The sequence below is a fragment of the Panthera pardus genome, unplaced genomic scaffold, assembly GCF_024362965.1.
Source record: "Panthera pardus isolate Hobbes unplaced genomic scaffold, ASM2436296v1 HiC_scaffold_6, whole genome shotgun sequence".
NCBI classification, from domain to species: Eukaryota; Metazoa; Chordata; class Mammalia; order Carnivora; family Felidae; genus Panthera; species Panthera pardus.
Window position 1 is genome coordinate 107,069,172 of NW_026526991.1, and position 16,755 is coordinate 107,085,926.

At 43.6% G+C, this 16,755-nt stretch overlaps 1 protein-coding gene across 24 annotated transcripts in view; it reads right to left on the bottom strand.

Moving 5' to 3' along the window:
* The window catches only part of MICAL3 (microtubule associated monooxygenase, calponin and LIM domain containing 3), a 228,325-nt gene that overhangs the window by 90,003 nt on the left and 121,567 nt on the right, over window positions 1-16,755 (bottom strand). For 16 of the 24 annotated variants that reach the window (XR_002084566.2, XM_019465075.2, XM_019465079.2 and 13 more), the window contains exons 13-21: window positions 15,210-15,406; window positions 13,523-13,635; window positions 13,370-13,432; window positions 12,473-12,670; window positions 10,855-10,938; window positions 7,628-7,726; window positions 5,766-5,822; window positions 3,242-3,349; window positions 383-490 (exon numbers count right to left, since the gene is read on the bottom strand). Coding sequence is in view for 23 of the 24 variants with exons in the window: in XM_019465075.2 (XP_019320620.2) it covers window positions 383-490; window positions 3,242-3,349; window positions 5,766-5,822; window positions 7,628-7,726; window positions 10,855-10,938; window positions 12,473-12,670; window positions 13,370-13,432; window positions 13,523-13,635; window positions 15,210-15,406 (1,027 nt within the window). In the remaining variant the exon portion in view is untranslated. The remainder of the gene's footprint in view (window positions 1-382; window positions 491-3,241; window positions 3,350-5,765; window positions 5,823-7,627; window positions 7,727-10,854; window positions 10,939-12,472; window positions 12,671-13,369; window positions 13,433-13,522; window positions 13,636-15,209; window positions 15,407-16,755) is intronic. The other 8 variants (XM_019465081.2, XM_019465101.2, XM_019465096.2 and 5 more) reach the window with 6 other exon arrangements.

A 16,755-nucleotide genomic window follows, 5' to 3' on the forward strand; every position in this document is an offset into this window, starting at 1 on the left:
CGATGTTAATCAACACCCAAGAGGAATCCCCAGTTGGTTTTACACAATTTCATAACAAACCAAATTATTTTGACAGAATTGTGTTTTGAAGGTAGCATAAAAATACCTACTCAGAGTTCACGTCGTTCTACATGAATGTGGGCCTCCAGGACTCCAGAGCAAACAATCACTTTTACAGATACTAAGTATGTTTTTCCACACAACATTCTAAACAGCCAGTCAGTCCTAGAAATTCAGTTACAAACTTCAGATATCTTTAAAAAAAAGTTACCGCATGGCATATATTAGGTATATATGTTACTAAGCTACTTAGAATAAACCAGGTTTATTTACCACAGCTGTGCTATATCTAGACAGACGGTGCCCTTAATACATCTCTTACCAGTTCCTTCTTGTCTAGAAGGGTTTTGGGCTGTTCTTTCCTTTGAAGCTGATTGGCTATCTGCTCAGCCAATGAGCTCACTCCGCCAGTGTACATCTTTATATACTTCTATTGGTTGGAGATTATAAAATGACCAGAATGATGGAAAATGAGAAGGAAAAAAAATAAATAAATTAAGAAGACAGGGGGAAAAAAATCTTTGAAAGGTATAAAATGAATACAAGGTGCAGCAGCAAACCATGCCAACACAGTGCCCACAAGCAGGGAAACTTGGTGGTCAGAAAAATGGGTGTCAACGTCCACACAGAGGTATCAGCAGAGGTAAGAGTAATGCCTGCAGGAATAACTAAACTCAGTAAGGGAGAACTTAGTCTTCCATATCTTTTCGGAGCATATAGTTCAGGGAGGTGGGAAGACAGGATGGATACAAATATAGAACATAGTAAGAAGGGCCTATACCCTACTGACTCAAATTACATACAAAGAATTCAAGAGGAATAACTCCCACCCACACGGCACATGTCCAGATTAACATTATGTTTCAAGTTGGGTCTAGGAGAGGGCTTGGCAAGTTATTTCACATTTAGAAAAAAAACTGAGCTTGGGGTGCCAGGGTGGCTCAGTTGGTTAAGCGTCTGACTTCGGCTCAGGTCATGATCTCGGGGTTTGTGGGTTTGAGCCCTTGCGTTGGGCTCTGTGCTGACAGCTCAGAGCCTGGAGCCTGCTTTGGATTCTGTCTCCCTCTCTCTCTCTGCCCCTCCACCACTTGCACTCTGCCTCTCTCTCTCTCAAAAACAAATAAACATAAAAGACATAAAAAAAAAAAAGAAAGAAAGAAACTAAGCTCACACTTGCAAGGCTGATTCTCCACTTGGGTAAAAGATGCCAACAGCCTAGTATTACTCGTGATGATCACCTTCCTCCTATTAATGCTTCACTCATAACCCCCGTCATATGCATCAAATATTTCTGAGCTTTATCTGGAAGAATCCTTCTCAGTCCATTCTCCCTGTTAATATTTATCTGTTCTACCCAGGCACTAAGGCCAAAGTGTTCTAGACTGGGTGGGCATCTTAAACACAGCTGCAGGAGGCTAACACCTGGAGCCATGCAGACAAGTTGCTTAGTTTAGTCTTGGGAAGTCAGGAAGTCAGGAAGTCTTGGGAAGTTTCTAGTCCAAGAGGGGTTATTTTTTCATAGGTTGGAAAAAGAAAAAAAAAAATCCAACCAATTCAATCCTCTTTCTAGCAATGTTGAAGAAGTAACAAGCAAAACTACAAAATTTCAGTTGTAAGCCTTCCTGCTAGGCAGCCTAGCTTTGAGCCTGTCCCAAGGAATGAGGTCAAAGTCTTGCTGACAGTCCTTTAGAGACTCCCAATGTGGAGATGGCCAGGACACCTAGTGTGCATGACTCTCCTCTCATAAACTGTGTGGAATAAGAAAACTGCCTAATGAGTTTGGGGAGCCCTGTAATTCTGACTGAGAAAAACACTCCAGGAGCAGTTGTCTTGGGGATGTCCACAACCCTGTCAGGAAGTGGTTTGAATGGACAACACACAAAGCCAGGTGTGAGAGAATCACTGACCTGAGCAATGGCGTGCCCTGGGCTGAGAAGGGACAAACAAGAGAAGTGCTCCAGGGGTGGGGGAACAGGGGGAACTAGCTCTATGTGAACACGAGAATAACAGAAGTACAGATGAGCAAACAATTCTCCAAGGTTCAGCTGGAACTGAGGAGTCAATTCTATTTTTCAATTTAAAATAAGGAGATTTCCAAGGATTGGTGCCATTTGTTCATTAACTCCACAGCTTATACCCATTAATGGTTGAGAAAAACAAGTGGCTCTAAGATCTAAACCTTCTTTAGATTAGAGCTGTTAGGGAAACTTACTCCTGGAACAGACTGACACCAGGCAGAGCTGAGCAGGTCACTTAACAGCTGACACCGAGGGTGCAGAAAGTAAGTGAGGGTGTAGGCCAGATGCCACCCTTGAGGCTGGGACACTGAGCAAGCTCTGGATCCTCACTGCTCGGCCAGGACCCTTCCCTCCCACCAGAAACTGGCATCCTCAGCAAATACAGCCCAGGGCTGCCTGCGTGCAAAGGCATTTGTCACATTCAGTTCTCAGCAATGCGGTAATAATGACAAGCATCCCCCCAAGAGAGGTGGAAACTCAAGTTCTATTTTCTTCTGGCATGAATAGCAGATGGTATCCTTCTCCCCACTCTTAAGAAACAGTCTAAATGTGGCAATTGCTGGACTTATACTTTTGCCGCCACACATGCATATGTTTCCACACACGTACCACACAGACTGCTCAAGGACAGGAAACATAAACAGAAAGGGCAAACGGATCCGCCAACCTCTCTCTAAACTACTCTATAGCTGGATCAGTTCCACTGTGGGAAATAGCAGGGTTCACTCCTCAAGTGATCACAATGCAAGAGGCACCCACAATACTGCATATTCACCACTCCATTTAAGAGATTTAATTACACTATTGTTCATATTTTTTAATACATATCCATACGAAGACATTTGGAATTTAAAAAGTTAATGGCTGAAAAATGTTTGTTGTTATTTTATATAGTTGAAATATAATAGAAGTGGGTTTACTGTGACAGAATTTGTTACAATGAAAGCTAGCAGCCTCTTTAACTTTGGTGTTTGCCTATACACCTCACATGCAAAACTGACAAACACACACACACACACACACACACACACACGTGGATTCCCACAGAAGACAGGCCAAAGTTAAGAGCTCTGCAACCTCCCTCGGGCCTGATGACATTTGTGTAGGTGAACTGAGGAGAGGCTGGAGAGCAAAGAGCTTTGCCAAGTTCCAGGCTGTGCTACCTGTCGGAGAGAGTCAGAGGAGGGAGAGGCGGGGCGGTTGGAGGAGCGAAGACTAAGAGAAAGCTCCCACTGGTCAACAAAAAATCGGCGAGAAGGTTCAGGCTCTGGCTACAAAATACAAGATGGAGAAAAAAAAATCAAAGGAAATGTTAAATAAAAAGTTACACACTGACCTGAATGTAAGGAATTTGGGAGTTTTAGACCTTTACCTAAGTAACTAATGCAGTAAAGAGACATTCTTAGTTCCCAAAGGTGTGAATGGCTCATTCAAAGCTTCCATTTTACTTTCAGCTCGCTCACCCTTGCCTCATGCTTACAGTGAAGCTCGCTCTGGAACATGGTCACTGTAGACATGAGCCGTCTCTGAAAGCCTTGTCTTCTCTTGCTTGGTGGTTTTACTCCATCCACCCCAAGTGGATAAAGCTGCCTGCCAGCCAGGAGGAGACAGAGGCCAGGGGCTATGTCCTGCTCACACACCCACTTTATGTCCTCTGTAGAGACCCTCACAGACTTGAGCTGGGAATTCTCCTGGGCAGAAGGAGACTGTACCACCTCATCACTCCACTGGCCTTACAAACAGCAAACAATAGCAATAGCAAATCTAGAATGAAGTTTACTCCTCCATAAAGGCCAGAAATGTGGCTTTGCCTCTTCCTATTGCTAGTGCTCAGAGAAACTCTGCCTGCCAAGGAGCCAGCCAAATCCCAGCAATGATCAGGAGAAAAGATCCCAAGTCCTCTGCAGACTGCATGCAGCATGTGTTGCAAAAGTAAGCTGGCATCTTCCTCGGTGGTGGGCCCATGCAGCCAGGAACTGTCCAGTCCCCAGAGAGGGAGAAGGGGCCTGAGAGCTCTGGCAAGTGATAACTGCTCAGTTTCCTACAAGGTTCAGGATGAAATACTTGCAGGGTGGAGGGAAGAACTGTCATGGTAAGAGAAGCCCTCTGCCCCTCTAGCTCCAAGCAGATCCATCACACCCCCAAATTAGTCCCTCACTAAATTCACAGCTTTGAGCGGTGATGAAGTGGAGTGTAACCATCCCTGCTCCAGATTCTCAGCCAGCTCACTGGCCCTCAGCTCAGCACTTGGGGCAGGCTCAGAAACACAGGCCCAAGGGGGGATCTCTGTAGAAGAGTATCACCCACCTGAGAGAAATAAGAGAGAAGGCAACTCTCCCAGGGATGGCAAAGCAGTGAAACTAATGGGAAGACTTGGGGGTGGGGGTGGGGGGTGGATAGGAGCAGGTGAGTGCACAGGCAAGATTATGGAATAGTGAACAGAAAATCCTGGAAGAGCACACACACAGTAACCCTTACAAGTATCTAGACAGGACCCCTGCAGTGAAGAATCTGGAAACCAATCCATTGGGAAAATGAAAGAAAATTCCCTGCAAACCTTCTTGCTTCCTGAGCTCAAAATCCTACCTTTCTTCTGGGGGCATTGTAGCCCTAGACTTCTGATAATTTCTCCCTGCCCATCTCTCCTTTTATTTTACACACTTCCCTCTATTCTTCTTTGCTTAGGCACTGCTTCATTAAAAATCATCAGGGTCTCATTAACTATGCATTCCCTGAAATGTAGGGCTTGCCCTTCTTTGTGAAAATACCTACTTTTCTTTTTGAGGGGAATACAGCCTGGGAAGAAGGAAGAAAGAGGCTGGGCACACAGTGCTCATGGTAGGAAGCAGCCCCAACAGAAGTGAAGAAAGCAGAGCTGGGCCGTGCGTGAGGAGATGAAATGGACACCCTCCTTCCACTTTGGCCCCGGTCTCTCTCCCTAAGCCAGCACCGATCCACGCATGGTCCTGGCAGCACAGATTGCCTGCTTCTTGCTTGGTGACGGGGTGTAAGAATACAGCACTAGCTTCCTTCGCAGTGACTGTATTTCTCAGAAAGCAAAGGCAGAAGGAGAGGTAAAAATAAAAGAAAAAAGGCCCATGTGAAATTAACAGTTACAGAGGATTCTTCACTCTTGCTGCAGAGCTTAACTCACTCAGGGATCAGGTTTAAGGGTAACAGTAACAACCAAAAGTTTCAGAAAATAAACAGGCTTTTAAAAATGGGCATCTCTGCTATTCATCAAATTATATGATGGCCAGGTATAATCACTAGATCCCCCTTCAGTTTTTCAGAAGAGACCCACTAAAGCTTTTCATTACACACCCCTATCTTGTTACCACCTTCCTTCCCCTCCATCAGTTCTTCATACTTGAAAAATCCCCACACCAGTAAGAGCTTTGGCTCTCTCATTATTTCTACCTCAAGATCCCCGAATGTCCAAAGATATAAGCAAATCCCACCCACTTACTGATCTCAGTGCTGGGCAGATGAATGCTCTCCTGTGAATGCTATTTACATGGGTCAACACGGTTAAGCAACAAGAATTCTTGCTCTTGGCTGAGTGACAAGAGTGTGCACAAAGCAAGGGGAGAGGGGACCATCCCCACCTTCCCTCTGCCCCACCACCACAGCGTGCCCCGTCCGTTTGGCTCTCAGCATCCCATGCCATGATTCATGCTCTTTTACCCTCTCATGGTGGGGACTCTGCTTGCCACGGCTGTCAGCATCAAGATCCCTGTACGTCTGTTAATAACAAAGTAGAGACTTAAGCTCCATCCAAATGTTCTATGTGGACCTACTAAGTGACAGTGCCAGATATTCAGAATTCATTTCAACACATATCCCCTGCCCCTGACAGATCCCCACCCCAGGAAACCACAATCCCATCTAAATCAAATCCCATGATCCCAGAACAACTTTCTGTCCAGCACTCTGTCCATCTGGCCTCCAGTGAGGTCAGCCACACAAATAAAGAACTATGGTTAGTACAAAAGTGGAACAAACATATTTCTTTCACACAGTGGCACAAGATCAGAGGCATTAAATGGAAGGTTTAAAATGAGAAGCTGGTTAGGAGGGTGAAAGGGTGAAGCTTTCCACAACAATATATTAGAAAGGAAAGGTGGGGAGATGGAAACTGCCTGGAACAAATGGCCGTTAAACAGTCCAGAGGAAACTCGAGGATGGGGAGTGGTCCCTGAATAGGAATATGGGACCAAAGCGTCATTTATTAAAGGGAGAAGTGGATGACGACTGGAAGCATCTTCAGTCAACAGATAGGAATATGTACATGATAGGCATGGAAATCCTGAAGACAGGCATATGGCTGCCTCTACGGACCCAAGGAAACAACTATCAGCAATTGTGTGGGAAAAGGGAAGGCCACTTTCATCACTCTTTGGATTACTGGTGAGGATTCAGCTTATGGCCTTGTACTGGTGGAAGAACTAATCCAAAGCCTCTAATGTGGCCCACAAACATAATGGTCTCCACAGGCAGGATGAGGCCAGAGGTTGGGTTCCAGAGTCACACCACCCACATTCAATTCCTGGCTCCATTACTTATTGTGTGAACTTGTACAAAGTACTTGGCCTCTCTACCCTATGCCTCAGTCTCATCTGCAACATGGAGATGATAACAGTACCTGCCGTAGGGTTACTGGGAGAACTGATGGAGGTTAACACAACAAGAACTGAGAATGCCGCCTGGGACTAAGTGTTAGTTATTATGTACAGACAAGGCATAGGGTAATTACTCAGTCTACAATGGCTGAATTCTTAGGCCCAGGGACACAGTGTGCGCCTTTAACAATCAGACACATTACTCAGGGGCCCCTTTTAAATAGGCCACTTAGTTGAGAAAATGTCTTTCCATAGATCCTGCCTTTAAAATTAGTATTTTATTTTATAGAAATATCCTACAAAGGTCAATTTCTATTTTATAAATATACTTTATTAATGTATGCTTATTATCCTCTTTAATCATGTCTGTGGTTAACTGCTCTATAACACATTTTCAAATGGTCTGCCTAGAGTGTGAGTGGGGCAGATGGGAAGGACAGGTGTTTGCTGGCATAAGCTGGATAAGTGAGAGGCAGGGCTCTCAAAACCAGAAGGAACCAAACTCATAATATAGTGAGGCCCTATAAAAAGCTTCCAAAAGCCCATCCTAATTATATCTCCTTGGGCAGCAAGACAAAAGTGGCTGCTTTAAATGAGGTTATATAAAAATGTGTTGTTCCCCAGGGCTTTTTGGACCTTGTATCTGTGACAAATATAGTTTAAGTTTTAGTCTGTGCTTGCATAGTTGTTCTCCTATGATGTGGGACTAGATTAAACCAGGGTTTGAATATATTAAGTGCTATCCTGAGGTCTAACTGGAAATTGTTCATCTGTAGCAATAAAGGTGCTTCTGCTACAAATGATCTTTCTGTTTTTTTATTGTGATTTCTGAAAAGAGGGAGTTCTGATTTGGTCTCTACCCTAGCCACCTACACAGGCAGGCAAGAAGACACAGACGAGGACCACGGAGCATGCAGAGAAGATCACCTGCTGGCTGCCAGGCGCCCGACAGGGAGGTGGAGAAGGGGGAGGAGAGAGTGTGATCACTTTTTTGGGGCAGGTCCGAGAACACTCCTTTTCCCGTCGCTTTTACACCAACAGACACAAACAGAGAGAACATTGGTGAAACAGGCGCCACGTTTTGGCTGGTTCTAGAAAGACTAAAGGGCATCTGCCAAAACCATCCCTCCCTTGCCTCTCCATCCTCAACAGCAATCACTGTATGGTTAGGGAGGATGGCTTGTCACAGTCGATCGTTGGCCTCTGGGTCACACTTGCGCTGTTTGGTAAGTGCAGACCACATGGGTAATCTCCGCAGCTGGCCTTGGGGTCAGAACTTGCAGTGTAACACTTTCTAAATGCCAGGGATCAAGGGTATATTCTTTGTGAGTTTTATCAGAGAAGCTGAGGACAGAAGAAATGGGCTTGGATGTAAGTAGAGAGAAAGGGCACACAGGCCAAATAGCACGAGGGGAGCATGAAGACTGTCTCCTGATGGCTCAGTCACCTCTACACCCACCAGCAGCAAAGCAGCACTCTCCTTGAGGGCTCACACAAGACAACACCCTGCCATGGCTTCCCTCTTCTCAGTCCCCTCACTCATGCTCAAAAGGTTCTGGAAAACTACCAAGGAAATACAAGAAAGTATAGGAAACAGAATATAAAACTTAAATATCTTTCACCAACTGAACACCACACATATCCATGGATTATTTCCCCATTTTGCCCCTCTCCATTGTACTCCCTTCCTATGAATCTATGATTTAGAGAACTCTTCGGTACTTAGGGAACAATTACTTATTTCTAGGCCAGAGGAATCCTCCATTTCCTCATGACCAGAATGACCATGTGGGGCAGCACACAGGTGAAGTATGGGAGGGAAAGAAGAGGTTGTGAGGCCAGGGGAAAGAGCCCCATCATCTATTCCAACTTCACATGATGACTTACTTCCAAACCAAGGCTGGTTGCCTGCAGGATGCATTTCTGAGATCAAAAGGTAGAAGGGTGGGGAAGGAAGGGCCAAAGTGTTTACACAGGAAGGTAAAAAAGAGAAGTCACCGGCAAGCAAAATTGTTATTCATTTTTCCTCTTCCATACCATGACCTAAGTGAAAACTGATCCTTGTGCCAACTCAGCCACCATGGCTGTGCTTGCCACACCCTCCTGCCTCAATCCAAACCTCTTCAAGAAAAACAAAAAGTGAGTCATGGTAAGGTATTGCCAGTCAGCCCCTCAATCCTAAAGGGAGAGAAACAGGGTTGCAGACAGGATGAGTCAGAAGCAGAGGGCCAGTGGAGCACACCACTGGAGTTCTTCTGTTCCCACATTTCTGGAGCATGTGGCACTGCCTGCCAAGGTTCTCTTTTAGGAGATAAATTTACAAGGCCAAGACTCATGATGCCACCCCTGATTAGTGCTGAGAAAAAATTACATGTAACTGTGAGTTACAGTTCTTTCACAGCCAAGTAAATTCACGTTCCCAACTCCATAGAACAATGATCTAACAGGATTTTCATTGTTCATGGTTTTTCACTTACCAAGATCTACCCAGATACCCTTTCCACTGTAATCTCTGGTACCCACTCCATAGAACCCAGGTTTGACTTCAATGACTCTATTCTGCTACCCAAAGAGCCCGGCAATATTCTGCTTCATTGACTGTAATCATATATTATCCAGATGACAACCTAGCTATATGTCTCCATGTAGCACCCCATACAAGGTTAGAGGTCACCAGATGTTTCACAAACAGGTCCACAAACACCAAGCTCTTGTCTTGATGCCCCTTTGGTACAGTTCCATCAGGTGATGAGCTGATGTACCAGTCTTCACCAGGACAGGGGCCTCAGCTGAGCGAGTCTCCTCGGGTCACACTTAATACCTCTGAGACCTCCCAGGAAGCCAACTCAAAGCTGCTCTGGGCACATGCCTTTTAAAGACATCAGTTCATCCATCTACACATGTTACTACTGACTTCCCTTCTGTTTTGCTCCTTGCACCTCAGAGGACCTTTCTGGACATTGTCAGAATCTAGAGTTTGGGGGAACCTAGTTTAGAGTTCACTTTCCCCTTCAGCAGATCCTCAACTAAATATTACCTTTCAAATCATACAACCACGTAGACTTCAAGGCAAAGGGTAAGAAAATAAAATGGAATTTTTAATGGACTTTGTTTATTTGTTTTCCTAGGCATAGAGAAAGAAGCAGGCTGGGGTCTGTTGTGAGTCTGGACATTGCTCCCTAGCTTCCATTTCAGACTCATGGGCCCTGCCTTTAATGTGGCATATTATTAAAAAAGAGGTTAGAAAGGTAACTTTTGCCCTGAATATAATTCAAATAAAACCCACCTGCCACTCCCTAGCACCTCCCAGCAATACCTGGCACTCTGCAGCACAAGAGGAAATTGAGGGTTAGCTCACCTGACCTCTCAGAATCTTAGTCCTAAATGATACCAAAACATAAGACAGAGAATCCAGGCTGCACTCAGTAGAGCAGGAACTTGCTCAACTGTGACTTGGGAGAGAGAAAATACAGTAGAGGCCCCAATCTTTCTGATGGGCTTCCTATTATCAGCCAGGTGCAATTCCCCACCCCCTTCTTTCTGTCCTATCCTATACTGCTAATGAGCAGCTAGGAGATCCTGTATAAACTTCACTGAAAATTTTCAAAGAGTATTTTAAATGGAGACAAAACACCTAGAAAATGCCCACCATCATCTTTGTTGAGGGTCTGAAACAAATAAAAATCATAGTTTGAGACTATTTCTCAGCTAACATTTTCTTATTTAACATGAAAGGCTCCACTGCCCCAATTCTCAGCCTTGCTGAACTCAGGATTCTCCCTGCAGTGGTTACAAGGACACATGTAAGCAAAATGTCAACTTGGGACAAAGGTAATAATGGTAAAACTGTAGAAGCTAAGGTAGCTAAACTACTTCCCACATAGCTTTAGCAAGTTTCAACACCAAATTAACCACCTACCCTTTTAAGTGATTTCTCAAATCCCAACAAATTAAACAAATCATGCAATACAATCAGTATGGTCTGTTAAACTTCCCCCCACAGTTGCTACTCAAAAGATTACAGAAGTTTCCTGTCCTTGAGAGCTAGGATTCTAAAGTGTAGGAGGCCTCAGCTGTGGCGGTTCAGAGGGAGGAGTGGGGTTGGAAGGCCCAGGGAAGCAGCACCCATTCTGGTCCCTGGGCAGCAGCTTTACCTGTTTCCACTGGGGGGTGGGAGCAGGGCGACCCTGCTCAGGTAGGCAGCAGGACGGCTGGCTGACCCCACGCTCTTGTGTCGGCTGTGACACACAGGCCAAGTATGGGTGGGGGACAGGACATGGAGACAAAACAAAATAAAATACATTAAGGTAGGAGAAGACACAAAAAAGATACTCATGCATGGCTGACAGACACATATCTATGAGCTGGGAGTGGGGGGAGACACGGAATTAATTCTTAGAAAGTTACACTTATAACAAAAACAAGATACCCTACCCCCGCAAACCAAAAGCAAATGCTAAAGGAAAAAAAAGAGGCAATCCAAAGCTGGAATTTTCATTATCCTCTTCCTTAGCTCAAAGCTCTGAGCCTAAACTACTAATTCAGGTTTGGAAAACTAATCTTTCTACTCAAAATGAGGAAAACAACCTTCTCTTAAGGGCAAACTTCCTCTCATGGAGAGCATTCCAGCCTTCCCGAAATGGGGCAGATCCTGCAGTTGCCAGGCAACCTCAGATGTTTACCAATGAATATTATCATCTTCTCTATGAACCATGACACGCATGATTGGAGTGTGAAGATTAATAACCAAAGGCTAAATGTGAGAAGAAGTTAATTATGGCCAGACTCCAAGCAAAGTCAGTAGCCCCCTCAGCCCTGGTCAATTGGAACAATGGCTGATATATATGGAAAAGATGAAGAAAGAGAGTAAAAGAATAAAAAGAATGGGGTCCCTTTCCTCTGGATGTTCTCTCAGGTCATTAGGGAGTTTTACAAGAAATTTTTTGTGTAAATCTCAGAATCCCAGCACCTCCTCTTGTAAGACATCTTTGTAACTTTCAGACAAGCAAGAGGGAGACAAGACATAACAAAGACACCTCAAGTTAAATGCTCCTGTCTAGCACTCTCTGGTTTGACTTATGGGAATGAAAGTTAATTTCTACGATGACTCTTTAAAATGTTCATAACTCTTGAGGATAGCCTAGGAAAACCATTTGCAGCACACAAAAGAAGATCTACCACAAGAATGTTTATTACCTCTGTACCTTATCATGAAAGATGAGAAACAATGAAAACATCCAACACCAGAGAAGAGTTAAGAAAAGCATGGCACAACATGGGAATATGCCCAAAGTTATGTGAACAACGCAGAACAGGAAGTGTATATTAAGAATGACCTCAACTATGGAAACAAAAATGACTAGAAAGAAACAACAAAATGTTAACAGAATTAGAGGTGTCTTGATTACCTTTATTATAGTTTTCAGCATTTTCCTCAATAAACATCCACCTCTTTCATAATTCAAATATGTTTGCATGTATATGAACATATAAATAACTATAGATATATACAGAAATTTAAAACCCCTCTTCGGATTTTTTTGTCACAGACACCTCACACCTGAATGGTGAGGATAAAGCAGTCCTGAAAGCACACAAGGAGGTTATAAAACACTTTTTCTCTGCTGCAGTCAGACAAGGGGAAAACCAGACACCAGTCTTGAGTGCATGAACACTCGGCTGAGACACACCCATTTCACTTGACTGAGAAGATCCCTCCTTCCTATGTGGTCAGACCAAGTGTGGATGGGTGAGATGTAACATGGGGTTTACCTGTCTCCTCATGCCAGTGGACTGTGGAGGTGCATTCTCTTCAAATTTGGCCAGCAGCTGGGTTGCCATGTATTTCACTTTGTTCTGATTGCCAAGGGCCACATCCATCCTCCTGTCTGTCAGAGTGCTCACCAGTGTGGGCCTTCCTCCTCTGTAGCCCCGGGGTGCTTCCTCCTGATAAACACCAACACCCAAAACCTGCCTCTGTTACATAAGGCCCCCCGCCACAAATGCCCTTCCCTCAAAGAAGAAGGGCGACCAGTGCCTGGCAAGGTGGCTGGTATTTTTGCTTTAGGTTAAGCTTAACAGCTTCCCTTAAGGTTCTAATCTCAAGATGCCGTCAGGAAGACTTTGGTGCATGGGGCAGTATAAAGAGGTACTTGGACTTTTGCTGGTATTGCTGTATCTCAGAAAAGTCACTGCCCTCTGCCAAATATGTAATTCTAAAGGGACAGGAAAGCACCAGGGCACACGTGTCTGCTCCCTTGGATGTTCTCCAAAACATTAAACAAAGGCAGAAGCCCAATGAAAAAGCATCTGCCCACAAAAATTCTCATAAAAAATGAATATGAGGGGCGCCTGGGTGGCTCAGTCGGTTAAGTGTCTGACTTCAGCTCAGGTCATGATCTCGTGGTTTGTGAGTTCAAGCCCTGCGTCGGACTCTGTGCTGACAGCTCAGAGCCTGGAGCCTGCTTCAGATTCTGCATCTCCTCCTCTCCCTTCCCCTCCATGCTCATGCTCTGTCTCTCTCTGTCTCTCAATAATAAATAAACGTTAAAAAAATTAAAAAAAAAAAAAAAAGAATACGAAAAGATCTAGCAATATCAATTTGGAAATTAAGGATTTAAGCCAAAAAGGGGAATTTGATCATTCTAGCAAATCCCAGATAATTCTTACCTCTTCCGATTGACTGGTCTTTCTCCTCTTTCCAGCACCATCCAAGTCCTTTTCCTTTTTATCCTATACCAAGAGAGGAGGGACACTGCGTTATCCTAGGCACTATAACTTGCCTTTAGGTTTGCAGTAGGTCAAAAACCTCTTCCATTTTACCTTGGGAGAACGTTTCCGAGAGATGGTCTGCCCAAGTTTGCTTAGGAAGGAGATGGGAGATTTGGTGCTAGCTATAAGGACTGCTTTCTCCTCAGCATTCAGGTCCAAGGCATCTGTGAACAGGAAGCAATGTTTGAGGACAGCCCTGGAGGGGGCTTCAAAGTACTGACCAGGAATACCTCCTTGCAGGTGGCTCAAAGAACCTCAGAAAATTCTAAAGGCTCATCTGCTCTGACAAAACCAAGGAGAACTCAGCAGGAAATTCCACAAAGGAAATGCACACTTAGGTGTGGATGTTGAGCTTTTTCTTTTCCATCCATGTAAACAGAACCAACTTTTTCTTTCAATCCACTTCGGTCAAAAAACCCTCCATTTTTGCTTTTCAAAAGTTGGAATCTGCCTATGATTGTTAGTTACAATTGACTGCTAAAGCCTCACCTTTGTGATAAAAATTTCAAGGTGGAGGGAGAAAGGGAGGTAGGGTATGTGGTTTAGGGTCAATGGTTTTGATTATGCATTTAGCTGCACATAAAGGCAGGGCTCTCCCTAAATAGGTATACTGATGCTACAGTGTGGATTTCTGCTGTAAGAACTGCATATTTTATCAGAAAAAGCCACGGACATCTCTATGAGTAAGTGGACTGGAAGACATTGGAGAACCACCAACTCTGTGGATTCTAATGTTTTATTAGTAATGCTAATAATTTTTTAAATAATTGAAACGAATAATATACTGCAGGTATTTGTTAAGTCCTTTTGTCTGCCATTCTCCTTAGCATATCACAATTTTATGTTATACATACATAAAATCCAGTTTGCAAATGGGAAAACTGAGGCACAGGGAAATTTAGTAACTTGCCTAAGGTCAAACAGGTCAAAGAACTGGGAAATAAGCCCAGGTCGGGTACCATGGTGAACACTCTAAAGCATTACACTACACTTCCTCCAAGGGACAATAAATGACAACAGGGACATTTTTTTATAGCACAGTACTCTGGTAGACTGAGGCAGCAGGCTAAGGGCCAAACAAAGACTTTGGAAAGCACTAAAAGGTAGGAGAAGAGAAAGAAGCCATAGAAGCAACAGTTACAGAAGAAAGAGAATGAGGCAAACAAGTACAGGACCACAGAAGCCAACGAGCAGAGAGAACTTCAAGAAAAAGGGCATCACTCCATAGTTCTGAATAACGCAGAAAAGCCAAGTGCATGAGATGCAAAATGAGAAAAGAATACAGATTTGGTGATTTTTCATGACTGTGGAGAACAGTTTTGGCAGAGCAGTAAAAACAGAAGCCGGGTTGCAAAGTGTTATAAAGTTTAGGCCTTAGGAGGCTGAGGCCTTAAGCATAAACCACTTTTTTTCAAAAAGGCTGGTTCTGAAACGGTGTGAGAAAGTAGTAGAGTCAGGGAAAACATTTTGCATAGGAATGATTTTTGTGTACTTATAGGTTTAGAGAGAGAGATGTGGGAAAAGAAAGAATGGTTGAGAACACACTAGCAGAGAAGGAAAAATTAATGGAACAAAGTTCCAGGGACTTATCCAGAAAGCCAACTAGGAATAACAGAGTAAGTGCAGGTTTGCTTTTGGTGGTAATGATGAAGGACATGGTTGGAAGGAAAGACAGGAAAGCCAGGCAACAACAAAGAAGAAATGGAAGATCTCCATACCAGTGTCTGCCAGCCCTTACCACTGGAGGGGAGTGAGTCCTTGAACATCTCGTAGAACTGAGTCAGGTACATCACCATAGTCAGCTTGTCAGGCTCCCCCACTGAGGCCATTTCTTTGCCTGTCATAATGGGAGAGATGCCCAGTTCTTTCTCAGCAATATCAAAGGCCAGCTGGTTATTCTTCTCCACATTTTGCTCATCCAAAGAGTCAAAATCTCTAAGAAATGGGATAAGAAAAACATATCAAGAAGGCTTGCTTGTCTTCACACCAGAAAACACAGTATCAATGGAGTCATCACCATTTCTTAGTCTTTTAGCTAAAATCCAGGGTGCAATCTGAGGGCCAAACTATTGATCTCACCTTTTAGTCTCCTTTTTACTAAGAAAATGAAAATCATCCTCAAGAAGAAATGAATAAAAAAATCTACTTAGAACGGAAAAAAGAGTGGAAAAGATGAAGAACTACTCTCATTTTTCCAGTAACATAAATTTCTTAAAGGGTAAGCTCAAGAAGAGGAACTATCTTTAACATGTACTCTCTTGTATGTTGCATGTCATCTGTACATATTAAACTAATGCTCAATAATGATAAAAATCCTATTTGGATCAGACTGCTTCTAACGGCCTAGGATTATCACTTGCTGTGTCATTAGGACCAGACAAGCTGTTGATGTACTAACTCAGCTCTGGTAAATCTTACTCAGCCTTCTACTCGAAGGGAAATTCCAAAACCTTCCTCAAAAGATTTTTCCATCGCTAAATTTCTTGAGTTTTCCCAAGAATTTAGATTAACCAACACTTCCCACTGGATTTCAAGCTTCTTGCCATTCAATCAAGTAAAGACTGATAGCATTCTTCTTTAAGAGGTGATTTCAGATCAACTGGGCAGGGCTTATTTTGTGTTAACCTACTACTGACTTCCATAGCAAGTTTTTCATTTTTCTAAATGCCTTCTCTCTATAGATTAAGCCTATTAAACCATAGAGGCCTCATCCTGAATGAAGTCATCATAGTCTAAACTGTGCCAAATTACCTACTCACTGCTTTGTGTTCTATTACAAGGAAATTCCCTAGACCTTCTGGAGGCAGGCTTTGGTTCTTTCTAACAAGAATGCGTCCCCTCCCTCTACCATCCCCCTCCACCTCACCTGCTAGGTTCCCTTCAGTTACTTTTGCCTCCATTTCCTTTTCTTTGGTTCCTTCCCTTTGGAAGAGAACTGATTGACCTGAACCTTCTTCTAAAGCCTTCTGTATCATTCATCACAATCCTTCTCAAGCTAGTCTCTCTTCCTCTCCCGCCCTGTTTTGGTGGGGATGAAAAAGCCCTACTTTCACTTACCATTTACCAACCTCTGCATTAGCTAAGGGATAGGAACACTAGAGGTCACTTAAGTTTATCCAAGCAAATCAGAAACCTCCATTCCTAAACCACACTACATAAGGCTATTTTTACTAGCTCTTGCCTCATTAATTTATAACCTATTATAAACAGAAACTATGTTTCTTATGTTTCCTTAAGCAATCATTAAAACAAAGCAAATGCACAAATTTGGGCCCTAATGATAA